The sequence below is a fragment of the Poecilia formosa genome, unplaced genomic scaffold (assembly GCF_000485575.1).
Source record: "Poecilia formosa unplaced genomic scaffold, Poecilia_formosa-5.1.2 Scaffold1122, whole genome shotgun sequence".
NCBI classification, from domain to species: Eukaryota; Metazoa; Chordata; class Actinopteri; order Cyprinodontiformes; family Poeciliidae; genus Poecilia; species Poecilia formosa.
This window is the reverse complement of record NW_006801061.1, coordinates 17,818-31,027: the sequence shown is the minus strand read 5'-3', so window position 1 is coordinate 31,027 and position 13,210 is coordinate 17,818. Positions and strand designations below refer to the sequence as shown.

At 38.2% G+C, this 13,210-nt stretch overlaps 1 protein-coding gene across 5 annotated transcripts; it reads right to left on the bottom strand.

Annotated features, from left to right (window-relative positions):
• Positions 1–907: 907 nt before the first annotated feature.
• On the bottom strand, positions 908–13,114 carry nktr (natural killer cell triggering receptor). 5 transcript variants are annotated; one of them, XM_007544354.1, is made up of 17 exons: positions 13,029–13,114; positions 12,005–12,083; positions 11,494–11,568; positions 10,477–10,584; positions 10,080–10,124; positions 8,324–8,411; positions 7,528–7,557; positions 7,205–7,350; positions 6,877–7,063; positions 6,608–6,775; positions 5,653–5,740; positions 5,413–5,561; positions 2,649–5,330; positions 2,485–2,565; positions 2,266–2,325; positions 1,666–1,767; positions 908–1,440 (listed from the first exon to the last, which is right to left on the bottom strand). In XM_007544354.1, exons 2-17 carry the CDS (start codon positions 12,060–12,062, stop codon positions 1,371–1,373), a joined length of 4,137 nt encoding a protein of 1,378 aa, XP_007544416.1. In that variant the 5' UTR covers positions 12,063–12,083; positions 13,029–13,114; the 3' UTR covers positions 908–1,370. The 5 variants fall into 5 exon arrangements, with proteins under 5 accessions (XP_007544416.1, XP_007544415.1, XP_007544417.1 ...); XM_007544353.2 differs by having other exon boundaries at positions 13,021–13,108; XM_007544355.1 differs by lacking the exons at positions 10,477–10,584; positions 11,494–11,568; positions 12,005–12,083; positions 13,029–13,114 and adding an exon at positions 9,822–9,845.
• Positions 13,115–13,210: the final 96 nt, after the last annotated feature.

The following is a 13,210-nucleotide window of genomic DNA, read 5'->3' as shown; positions in this document are numbered from 1 at the left end:
AGGCGCACCATGTGCAGAGGCTACATTCCTTGATGTTCTGGGCCATTTGGTGCATGTCTTCCAACTCTCTCTCCACCCTACTTACCGTTTAGTAAAGGCCAGTAGCACTAAATAAACCTAAATAAAAACAGATTGGCTAAGCACAGCAAATGCTTTCAAAAACTGATCATCCACGTCACCACTGAGCTCTGTTGTATTTGTTTTCAAAGACCGACACGTATTCCATTTTTCTATTTTGAAAAGTCAGACTACATGATTTGTTTTATTAAAATATTATTAGTTAATAGTGAGCATGTAAAAAGAGAGATTTTTATCTGCTTTCATAATCCAGCCTCAAAGTTTTAATTTTATATAAAAACGGTTAACAGGATTTTAATATTTTTATATATATTTGAATTGCTCATGTATTTCTACTATTTAATATATTAAGTTATTCAGTTTAACCTCACAATATTACAGAATGTTATGTTTGTTTCAAAAGCATATTGGGCATTAGACCTAAGATTAAAAAAATGTATTTAATCATCTTGTTGAAGAACTGCAATACATTTTCTACTTAAACCATTTTTTTATAACTTTGTAAACCTTAAATATTCTTGTGTACTTGAAATAATATAGTAAAATTTATGTAAAAATAAAATCACCTCCACATATCAGACATATTATATATAGTTAAGTATAAAAATATAAAGGTTGTTTACTTTTTCCCCGCCATTTCTGATAATGAATAATAAACAGATCTAAAGCTGATTTGATCCCGTCTTCACTCAGGCATGGAAACCTGCCCCCTGCAGATCAAACTGAGGCACTGCAACTGACAGAAGCCTATGAGCTCACTCAATACTATTGGAAGCACACTAAATGTCAAGTCAAAACATTGTTAGGTGCCAAAATAAAGAAACAGAAGTTCAAAGAGTGGTGATATTTAATAAAAGTCATTAAAAACAAAAGTCAGAGATAATATACTTTAGGTACAGCTTCTACATTCACCTGTTCATTCAGAGACAACTAATTATAACAAGGACTTTAAGTCAGACAGATTTTACCTCACCTCAAAAAAGTAACCTTTGTCCTGCTCAAACACATTAAAAGGTTTTTTCTAAAGAGATTAACAATTGCACCATTTAGCTTATGAGAAGAAAATGTTAAAGAACACATAAATATACGACAATGTTAATTATTTTCGACTCCTCTCTCATAGCAAGCATGTAAAGTTTCAGCAGAGTGACTAGATGCTCTACCGACTGCTGTCTAGATATATTCACATTCATTACCATAATGATCATCCCTTCATCTCACATAATGAAACTTAGCACAGTATAAAAACATGAAGAACCCTCCATGAGAGCAGGCCGTCGGTGTGTCCCCTCTCAGCTGTAGCGACTGCTGCGGCTGTGACTCCTGTGTCTGGAAGAACTGCGACTTGAAGAGCGGGACGACCTGAAGCGGACGGATCACAACGAAACAGTTCAGCTTTTAGTTGTCAAGAGAGACGATCACAAGGATGCAGACGCCTTTATTTCATCGGGAAGCATTGGCATAGAAAATAGCCTAATCAATAAATCAATTGTGAATATTTTATCCAAAACATGAAGAGAGAATGTCTAAGAAGATATAATTAATCTGAAAAAGGTTGAATAGAGATCTGCTTCCCTGCTGTCTTACCGTGAGCGGCGCTCAGAGCTCCTGTAGCTCTCACTTCGCCTGCGCCCTCGTCTCCTGCTCACGCTCCGACTTCTACTGGAATAGCTGTCGTAGGAATCGGACCTGGGGCAAAATAAAAAACAAGATGTAAAAGATTATTTAGGTTTGGTTTTAGTGGCGTTCAGAATGAGCATCAGAACATTCTTGTGTTAACAATTGTTTCAGTACAGTAAATGCAACGCTAACTACTGGGATTTAGAGTTAGAACAAACAACCAAACTAAACTGAAGCCAAAAACGAGCCAGTAGCAATTTAACCATGTTCCAGATGCTGGCTGGAAAACGGTGGGATGTGAGATTTGAGATTTTTCTGTAGAAATGCACATGAAAGCTACAAACTGTCAGAAGTGCAAATAATCACCACAGCATTCCTCCACACCCCCAATTAAAAATATCAAGGTATTTGTATTTTTATAAATTTTTACTTGTATGCAATAAATTAAATATGTCATATATTGAAGAAACATATTGAGATGTTTATTTTAAAATCGATCTATAAATCGCTGTAAATCTGAAAGATGACAACAGTGCCACAGGTTTGAGTCTGAGGAGTATAACACACCTGGACCGCCGACGGCGATGATGCGAGTGGCTTCTGGAGGGACTTCTACTGTACGACCGACTGTTGGGAATGCAAAGGGAAAACAAAAATTATAATCCAATGAAGAGAAAAAAAATAAATAAAAAGAAACATTTTTATTTTGGCACTTTTGTAGCTCCATACCAAGAAGCTACATTCCTGTTAATTAAAATAGACTATTAAGTAACAGAGATGGTGTACCTATGCCTGCTGTAACTTCGATATGTGCTGCTGCGAGAGCGAGATCTTCGTCTGTGGGTTCTCCGACTCCGGCTGCGGCTCCTTCAGGAACAACAATAAAAGTGACTTGAACAAAAGTCACAATTTGGCAGTTTAAACAGGTTATTGTGATGTTTGTCTCTTACCTGGAGGAGTAGCTGTAGCTACGGGATCTACTTCTGGATCTGCTGTAGGAGCGTGACCAGCCCCCAGAACGGGATCGGTGGCTGGAAGCAGAGCGGGACTTTCTCGATGCAGAGCTGGACTTCTTTGGCGAGCGCGATGCACCTCTGGCCTTCCCCACAGACGGGGATCTTTCCTCACTTGAACTCTCCTGGTTTCGTGGCCTCTGGTTGAGCCGTACCGTTTTACGAACCTCATCGAACAGCGAACCCGGTCGGACTCGGTTTTTACTCTTGATCTCCATTTTCACTCCCTGCATGCCCAGAGGCTGGATGCTCTCGTTGTTTTGTTTGCTTTTCACCGTGACGGCCTGGACGTTCACCTCTGGCGTGACCGCCATTCGTTTTAACGGCTTCCATTTGAAGTTTATGACAGCTCTGCCAGGAGGTGCTTCTTCCTGTGGTCCAGCAGTTGTTGATGAGGAAGTGACATCAGGCTGGTCTTTGCTCTGAGGCAACGCACCGTCAGTGCTCGCCACTTCTGATGATTTTGAGGTAGAATTTAGGGTTAATTTAGTGGCAGTGTTGGACAAATCAGGCGTAACAGGATGTTCAATGATGTCAACATTGTGCTCCGGGGTGCAGATTTCCATATCATCTAAAGAATCTTGGTCTTTGACGCTGTTCTGGCTGGATGCTCGGTCAGAGTGATTTGTGCTTTCAATGTTTTCTTTGGATCTCAGTTGAATCTTTTCTTCTTCTTCTTTCACAGGCTTCTTATTCAAATCAGTTGAATCTTGGTTATTTTTGTTAAAGTCTTCACCCATGTTTTCTTCAACCTCTCTAACAGGACTATGTCTCTCCCTTTTAGACTCGTCATCCTCTTCCTCCTCGTCAAACTCCAATGGCGGCTGCCAATGGAAAGTCTCTTTCAGCTTCTGGTGTTTTCTCTTGGACTTTTTAGCTTTGTCCTTCCCATGATGAGAACTGCTCTTACTCTCTCCTTTCCTTTTGTGTTTATGCTTCCGTTTGGCTTTTTTCTTGCTCTTCTTGCGCTCCGGTTGTACAACTTTATGAGCACTATCATCTGAGGGACAAGAAGAGGAAGCGGCTGCTACCGCAGCAGCAACTTTATATCCTAGCTCGGTCACTGCTTTTGACGTCTTCTTCAAGGCCTCATAGTCTGATTCAGAACTCGCTTCTCCTTCCTCTTTTTCAGAACCAAACGTTTTTCGGTCTGCTGGATTCTCAGAATCTCTGTCTGAATCCCATCCGGTTGCCAACATCGTGCTGGACTGGACTGCTTGTGCCTCGGTTGCCACGTTGCTTTGGGTAGCTTTGTCGCTGTCACTATCCCACTCAGAGCGGCTTTTGAAGCTTTCGTCTGCCAGTGAAGAGTAACGTTTTGCTTCTGGCTCTTCTGAGTTTCCCCTCTCTCTTTTGTTCTCCAAAGAGGCACTAAAATCTGGGCTACGCTCACTGTTCACTTCTTTTCCTGAACCCGAGAGTCTGTCTTGACTCTTGTTGGCCAAAATATACTTATCTAAATTTTTTATTCTGTTGAGAGAACTGTAGTACTCCTTCCATTCTTTGTCTAATGAATTTTTCTGGCTGCTTCCTCCTTTTTGGTCCTTTTCAGAGTCTGATCTGTCGCAGGACGTAGACTTGCTCCGGTACAGCTCAGCCGATCTTGACCTCGACCTGCTAGAACTTCGGCTCCTGGAGCGACTGAAGGACTTGCTTCTAGAGGATCCACCGTGGGATGTTTTGTGAGCCGACTTTTCTTCAACATCTTCTGGTATAGACTTCGGTGTGCGAGTTTTTTTGGAGAAGCCGTCCCCTGCTGGGCCAGCGGTAGAGGGCTTACTGTGCATAACTTTAGCTTTGATTTCTTGAATATGAATGTAGGAGGGCTTCCAGGGCTTCTGGTCTGGTTTCCAGCGAGAAGGAGGAGGACTGTCACTCAGCGGGATCACAGGAACCGTTTCAGCTACTGGGAGAGCTGGCAGTATGGGAACAGGTGTAATCTTTTTATCTTGGACCTTCCCGGGCACAGGCATCATGGCATCCATTTTGGGTTTGGTTGTCTTCCTCTTCCTTGGAGATCTGGAAAAACTCCTTTTTCTAGAGGACAAAGATCGGGATCTGGACGTGTACCTAGACCCTGATCTCGACCTGGACTGAGAAGATGACCGGGATCTTGATCTGTACCTTGACCGTGATCTTGACCGGGACTGAGAATAAGACCGAGACCTGGATCCAGACAAAGATCGACTTCGTGATCTAGAGAAGCTTCTGGACTGCGAATAAGACCTGGATTTTCCTCGTGATCTGGATCGACTGGATGTGTAGGACCTGGAGTAGGATTTGGAAAAAGACAGGGAGGATCTCCGCCTTGTCCTGCCAGAAGAACGATGTTCACTTGAGGGAGACCGGGTTGCCGATCGGGATCTGGACCTCCTAGCAGAAGTTGCTGATTTTCCACCCTCTGACTCGTAGTGTTCTCGAGATTTGTTCTTGGAGCTTTTCTTCTTGCCATGTTTGCGCTTTTTGGCTTTCTTCTTGTGTTTGGCTTTTTTCTTCTCTTTTTTTGGAAGCCGGTGCTGGCTTGACCTCTCAGAGCTTTGGTCTGAGGAAAGTTCTCCAGAGTGGGACTGAGGAGATTTGCTTCTATTATCCCACTTGCTTGAAGAACGCTCTTTAAGTCTGTTAAAGTAAAAAAAGCATGAAGACAAATAAATACAGGAAAAAACATCCAAAGAGGTGGGACGTAGAGCATAATTCCTACTTGTCTCCTTTGCTCCACCTTTCCGGGCTCTGGGGAGGAAAAACTTTGGCTCTCTTTGTTTCCACTTTCCAGTGTGGTGGAGTTTCACTGCCCCCACGCTCTTCAACAGATGTAGAGCGTGACTTAGATCTGGTTGGGGTGTGATATCTCTAAAATGAAAAGCAAAAGAAAGGAGAACGGTAAAGTTTGAAAATCTACTCTGACAAATATGGAGTCCTTAATATCAAGAGAAGAGCATACAATTGTTCCTCTGCCCCTGATCTTCCGTCCAGACTTTGTTACAGCTGGTTTCTGTTCAGCTAAAGGACCAGCTTCTTCTTTCTCAAGACTGAAAGATACAATTGCATTTTAAATTAATTAAATAACTACACTAAGTACTGCATACACTACCTTGCAAAAGTATTCATGCCCCTTGTTTATGTGGAAGGCAAAAATGTAAAGTTTGAATATCTAAAAGAGAGTTGTTAAACGCATAATCCAAAAATGTTAATTTTGTGTGGCACAACTACTCCAGAACATGGCTGGCTGGCCAGATAATGAAGCATTTATCAGAAAAGCAAAAACTCTAGAATGAAAACTATGTGAAGACTTGATTGGAGTTAATTACAACCCATGTAGGGTACACACCACCCCTGTGGAAGAAGGTTGTCTGGTCGAACAAACTCAAAGTAGAAACTTTGCAAAATCCAAAATCCAACAACAAATACTAAAACTGCAATTCACACGCTTCAAAAGCGAAGCAGGTTTAAGTTGATGTGACAATAAATGGAGCTACAGCACAAACTTAAACACTAAATATACAACATGAGCCACAAAGGAATAATTTAGATCAAAGCATATTCTCGTTCTGAGAATGGCCCAGTCAAAGTCCAAACGTACACCTAATTGAGTGTTTGTAAAAAATATATGTTTAAAGACGTTTTCCTTCAGCTACAGGTTGGCAGAAATATACTCCAAAAGAGTTCTGATTAAACGGGGTAAATACAAGTACATGGCGCGTTTCTCTGAATTTATTCAGCAAAATACACAATTTCATTCCTTTTCACTTTTGTTTGTCCTGTCATATAAAATCCCAATAGATTACATAAATGTTTGTGGTTGAAATGAAACAAAGCATTATTAAGTTCCAGGGGACTGAATACTTTTGAGGTGTGTCTTACGTGTTTAATATTCTGTAATAATCTTGATCACTAACGGTTCTGTTTTGTCCTCCTGCGCTGGCATGTCCCGTCGCAGCAGGAAGCGATTCTCTGGCACAGGTGGGATTTCCTCAGGCCGAACAACAGGCTTCTCCCTCTTCCCACCCGTTTCCCTCTCCTCCTCAGGTTTACCTTCACCTTCTGCCGTCTCTTTTTCTGCAGACCTTAAAGAGCAGGAACGCAACCAAACATATACTTGCATGGTTGTATTTACATCATAAGAATTAATCTTGATCTTGGAAATATTTTAAATGTTTAAACATACTTTTGGTTAGAAGGTACATTTTCAGCTTTCTTGGCCGTTTTTCCTTCTTTCCTTTTCTTTTTAGATGGTTTACTTTTTGCCAGTCGCTTTCGATGTTTGAGCTTTTCTTCTGATTCACTATCAGACGATGAAAAATTGGAGTCATTGGAGTTGATGGATGAAGTCCTTTTCCGCTTGCCCTCAAGCACTGAAATAAAATTTTTTAAAATATTATAAAGGTTTATGCATTTTATATTTAGTGATATCAAATTAAGTGATATTTGTCAAATAAAAACGTATTCCCGTAAGCGAGCATAACATGGGTTTTCAAGAAAAACATTGCACCAACCATCATTCGCAGACTTTGTGATCAGCTGTCCGCAGTCGACCACTCTCACGTCAGCGTATGGCCTGCTGGCCGAATCAGTCTTCAGTCCCTCAATCTTCTTTATCACTTCAAACCCAGAGATGACGAGGCCGAAGACAACATGGACGCTGGACGGAGATAAACAGAAAATGTACTCCTGGAACAATTGAAGTCCAAATTTAATATTGCTTTCCGTTTGGATTTATGAAGAAAGTCATTCAGACGCATTCTATGAATCCTTTCATAGTACAAAAGGTGAGATTCTTTTCTTCTATATATTTGGAAATGACTGAAGAGCGTCTTACCCATCAAGGTGAGGAGCCATTTTAGTGGTGCTGTTTGTAGTTAATCCAGTTGAGTCGATCAATGACAGTGAAGGGTTCATGGAAAAAAATGAAAACATTGATAACTGAGAAAACAAATCACTCACAAAACATGAGGCTGCAACTGAATAACACAAAAAAAAAAGTCTCAAAAAAATATGTAGCATACAGAACCACTCTTGGTTTATCTTGCACTTTAAATTTTCAATTATCAATAAAAAAAAATGTAGAAAGCTGTAAAATCATGTTTTAATTTGATCAAATCAATGGAGGAAAAAAAGACAAATCCTCTTTAATGTCTCACAAGTATCTACTTGTGAAGGAAAAGTTCACACTGATAAAGATTATGTCTTTTTGTGATTCAGGAGATCCTTCAGTCCAAATAACGTGATCTGCCTGAACGTATTAGTAAAACTTAAGCATTTCAAAAATAAACAATGTTTGAAAATACAAAACTACAACATGAAAAAGAAAAGTCAGGAGAGAGAGAAGCACAGCCTTTGAGACACATTACCTTGGAAGAGCAGGATGCTAGAGTTTCTGTAAATTTTACACAAAAACGGCAAGAGAAAAAATGTAACACATTTGTAGGTAAAAAAAGAACGAATCCAATGTTGCTCTGCACTTTGAAATCTAACACACATACAGAGAGAGGGGATTTTAGGTGGCAAATACTACTCTGCAGGGTCGTAACAGGGCAAGGGTCAGGAAGTAAAAACTAAGACAGAGCTTCAGTTGGAATGAAAGTTGTGCTTTATATGAATTGAGTCTTACTCACATAAAAAACTGGGAGCCGTTGGTGTTCTTCCCACGATTGGCCATGGACAGCAGGAAGGCTTTGTCGTGTTTGAGAATGAAATTCTCATCTGGGAACAGACAGAGGGGAATCAGAGTTTCAGAGGGTGTTCCCCAGTTAGTGTTAATAGAAATACTTTTGGAGATAAAAAAAAATAATAATTAACCACAAATCATAACCCTCGTTTCTCCTCAGTTTCTATGGACCCAAATGTTTAAATAATTTTCTAAAGCTTCAAACTGGTGGTTTGTTGAGCTTAAAGATATTTACAGGGAGTTTGTCAGTTTCTGTCGATTTCATTAATAAACCTGATACTTGCTAAAAGTCTAAATGTTTAGGTTAGAAAAAAAATACATTATATAGAGTAAAATTCTCCTACTTACACTCTAAAAGATAAAAAACATCAAATTCCTTTAGAAGACTTGTAATCTCTTAACTTTATATAAATCAATGTCAGTAATGTTTGTAAGCCTGGAAATGCGATTTAGTATTCCTGTTAATGTAAAATAAAATATTCATGTTAAGTTTTTTGAATTTAAAATGAAGAACTTTTATTTTTTTTAAATAATTTGCTTTGTCATAGCTGGTTTTATATATAACACATGAACAAACAGAGCTAGCTGTTCAGATGCTGCTCAGCCATGCAGTGATAACTTCAACAATAAAAAAATAAAATTTTTAAAAGAAGATTCTGAGCATGACTCAAGTGATGCAAGGTCAAAAATTTGTCCAAAAATGACAGTAATGTGGGTTTTCTTTCACACTTCTTGAGTTTGAATTTAAAATCAGGACAAAGTAAGACAAAAAGTGTATTTAAAAATGGTTGAATCTTAAAAAAAAAAAAAAACAAATATACATCTGGATTAATGAAGCACATCTCCATCATTGTTCTGAATAATCTCTGCATATACAGTCCAAACCTGTACATCATAGCCTCTGCTATAAAAACTTTTTTTTCTTGAACTTGTAGTGTTTTCCTCTGAGACAGTTTGTCTTATGGTAACTTACTCTTTTCTCTTATTTGCCTGTAAGACTATATTTTCTCATATAACCAATGTCTCGATGATCTTTCATTATTAGAGAACTGGAGCGTTGGAACTGTGTAATTATCCAAGGTGGTATGATAGAAACTTAACTGAAAACCTTGGAGAAATATGCTTCAAACTGAGAAATGATTGCATTACATTGTAAAAATGCTCTGTAATTATTTATTATTCTAGAACAACTAAAATCTCAAAAGTGAAGTAGGTCCTACTTTCCACAGTCTCCATCGTATATTTCATGTCATCAAGTCAATAATTGCATTATATCTGTCACATCCGATCTAAAGACACTAGAAATGCAGGTTGCAGGCAAACATTGAGGACAAAAGGGATATCTGACTGAATGGAAAGTGTGTCAGGGCATGTAAACTTTTGGGTCAGACCTTGTTGTGATGACTATGTTGGCATGGTGTTACTGAACTGTGCACATTTCTTACCTTCTCATTTTGCAAAAGACCACTCTATAAATAAAAAAATATGTTGATAATTTTAGCAGGAGGATGGTAGCATTTAGTAACGAGAATGGCTACTTCCCATGCTGATTTGATTAAATTCACACATTGGGAAAGCCACAAGAAATTAATGATTCAGCTAGAAATAACATGCAGAGCTTTGCTCAAATAGCACAGGATTGCAATACTGAAACACACATTTATTATCAGTTTTTTTTATTATATGAATCGATATAGAAATACCTTCAAAGTAGCCACCATATATTGATTCCCCTCCTCTTCCAGTTCCTGCAGCCATAAAGAAAATAAACTTAGATTTTTTTTATGTCAAATTAACATAGTACAGCAAACAAAACACCTAATGATCAAAGCTTGCTTATCAAACACCTTTTGACGTTGTTGCCATTTTTAGGAAGCAGTAGGTTTCCAAGTTAGCAAAGCTTCAGTGAACCTGTTAGGTTCAGGCACCTCAATGAAAAACTCTTTGCATCCAATCAACAAACATATTTTCCACTTTTGGTATGTTTTTATTTGCACAGGTCTATCCTTAGATATCAAACTCATTCTAAAACATAGACGCTAATCCAACATCATCCAGTTACTTAAACTTTCAAAGCAGCAAGGATATTTATGTTGCTACCTTCTGTGAAGTCGCCTCCTTGAATCATGAAGTTTTTCACAACTCTGTGAAATGTGGAGCCTTTGTAACACAGTTTTTTCCTTGTGACTTTCCCGGTTCCCTTTTCACCTGAAACAACACAATTATTAAGCAAACTCTCATAGAAATACAAACTGAATGACAATTCTAGAAAGTGCTTCTATGTAAAAACAAAAACAAAAAACAAAAAAACGTAAAAGTAGTTCTGAAATGGAAGTCTTGGGATGAAGCTACTGCATTTTAAAGCACTTGATACCAATAGCCAGATGTACTAAAAGTCAATGCTGGACAGTAAAAATATTTTGTCTTATTTAATTTTTAAAAACTCTGACTGGGAAAAAAAAATGCATAAAGGTATCACCCTCTGGATTATCTGTGCTACATTTACAAGATGAACCTGTTTAATTTAGAAGCTTCTATTGACATAAGACATAGTATCTGATTTCACTGCCAACACAAATGTCCCAAGGTTTGGTTAATTATGGTGTAGGGTTACCCTGTTCTAAAAGAACCATCAAAATAAAAGTGAAACAAGCAAATTGTGTTCATTAAAGCAGTTTCGTACAAATGCACGAGCCAACTATTCAGTCCGAAACAATCCAATCTCCATCAATGAGATGTAGAGGAAATAAGAAGAGGGATAATTCTGCTGTCTGTATGCAAATTTATGATTTTTGTTGGATGTAAGACCACCTCCAGGGCTCCAATCAATGGGAGCAAATTTACTGGGTGACCAATATAATCGCATACCATAGTAATCTATGGTATGTTCATTGTTTATTTAATTTTTTTGTTGTATACTATAAAATATATAAATCTACCAGATTACTATTACTAAAGATATATATTGGCTAAATAAGCATTAGGAGTAACAGCTTGTTCGGTTTCACATCTAATCCAGTCAAGATCCAGTTCATTAAATGACCTAAACACAAAATGTTGCTGAATGCCTGGAATGAATAATACAATGAAAAACACCGCTGAGTGAAAATAACTTACCCGTGCACAAACAAAGAAAGTTTTTGCTTGTCTTGGGACACACATCCGAGAACAGCTGAAAGACAATGCGCCCAACTACAGAAAGCAAGAGAGAATTTATTACATTTATTAAAGTTTTTTTTTTTTTACAACAACAAAAAAAGCATATTTAAAGAAAAATTGACAGAAAATAACAAAAGAAATATTGGATATGTAACCAGGAGGCATAATCAGCAACTTGACATTCTCGCTTTTATTTACAGTACATAGTTACCACAAATATAACAAAAACAAAACAACAACTCCAGGACAACACTTCCAAACAACCCTTCAAAGCTGATACACTGATTTGGAACAGTGGAGACCAAACCAGTCTATCAGGTTAGTGAACCACTGTGTGTTTCACTTTCATTTGTTAGAATTAAAGAAAAAATATCACAGTGAAGGTTTCTGTTAAAAGTTCATGGTTTAAAAATGAAACCTGTGCTGTTTACTTGTTTTCTCCTAATTTGACAAATAATGATTTCCTTACCTGGCTCCCGGTTGAGTTCCACATCAAAGTAACACTGAGGGCGGTCTTTTACTCCCATTGTGATCAAAGTGCATGTGACCTAAAAACACAGGGCAAGTACAAAGAAAATGAGGAGAAAAAGCCAAAGAGTTAAATTAACTTTTCTATTAGTCCTGATCTTGCTGTGCCTGTGATTAAATAAACTATGTACACAGTTAAGATGAAAAGCTTAAAGTGATTGTGTTCTTGACTTGATGGCCCCACCACCATCACAGAACTGCATTGTGTTGGTTGCATTATGTGTATTATGTTACAGTGTTTACTTTGGAGGTTTAGCTGGGAGTGTCACATTCAGACTGCAACTGTACACTGCTAAAAATAGAGAACAATTTATTTCAACATCAAACGATATGCTACAGTAGTGCAGAGTATTCATAACTGCACATCTATCTTATTTCATGCGATCTCATCCTACATTCTCCTTAGAGCTCCACAGCTGGATTTGTGTTCAACTAGTTAAAGATAAGGAAGGTGGCCACACTTTACATAAGTTGTCATAGTAAAGCTGAAAAAATATTTAAAATGTGTTAAAACAGCTATTATGGACCCCAAAAATAAATTCAAGAGAAACTGCCCAAAAATAACAATGTTGTCAAATTTAAGGATACATCCCACTTTAGAAAAACAATTAACCTTTTTAGAAAAGAACACATTTATGCCATCTATTGCAATTCCGTCACAATATAACACGACAACAAAGCTGTGTTACAGTTCACTAGGAGAGCTAAAAATACAATAAAATGACAATACATTGTTCACTTGGTAAAACAAACAACATAGGCGCTATCAAAATGGTTGCACTAGCTACCTCGCAGCTATCTAGTGCTAGCTGCGCTAGGTGCTGTTTGCGTAGCAACTTCCATTGCATTATCTACCGTTTCTTTCATTAAAAACATTTATCCGGGTACTACACAAATTTATTCAAAGCTTCCAACTCGCATTATATATTTAGAGCTAATTAATATTAAATAACTTACCCACGTACAGTAGCTAGCCGGGTAAAACGAGCTAGTCACTGACGGTAAACCGTTAGCTTGTGCTACTTCCTTCTTCTTTTTAAGAGTAGGGGTTTCCTTTGGGAAGTTTGTCCCTCCTGCTGTACCGTAGAAGATTTGTTTTGGTGGTTGTTATCCAGAAACAGAAATCAAGTTAGCTCCCTGGACAGTT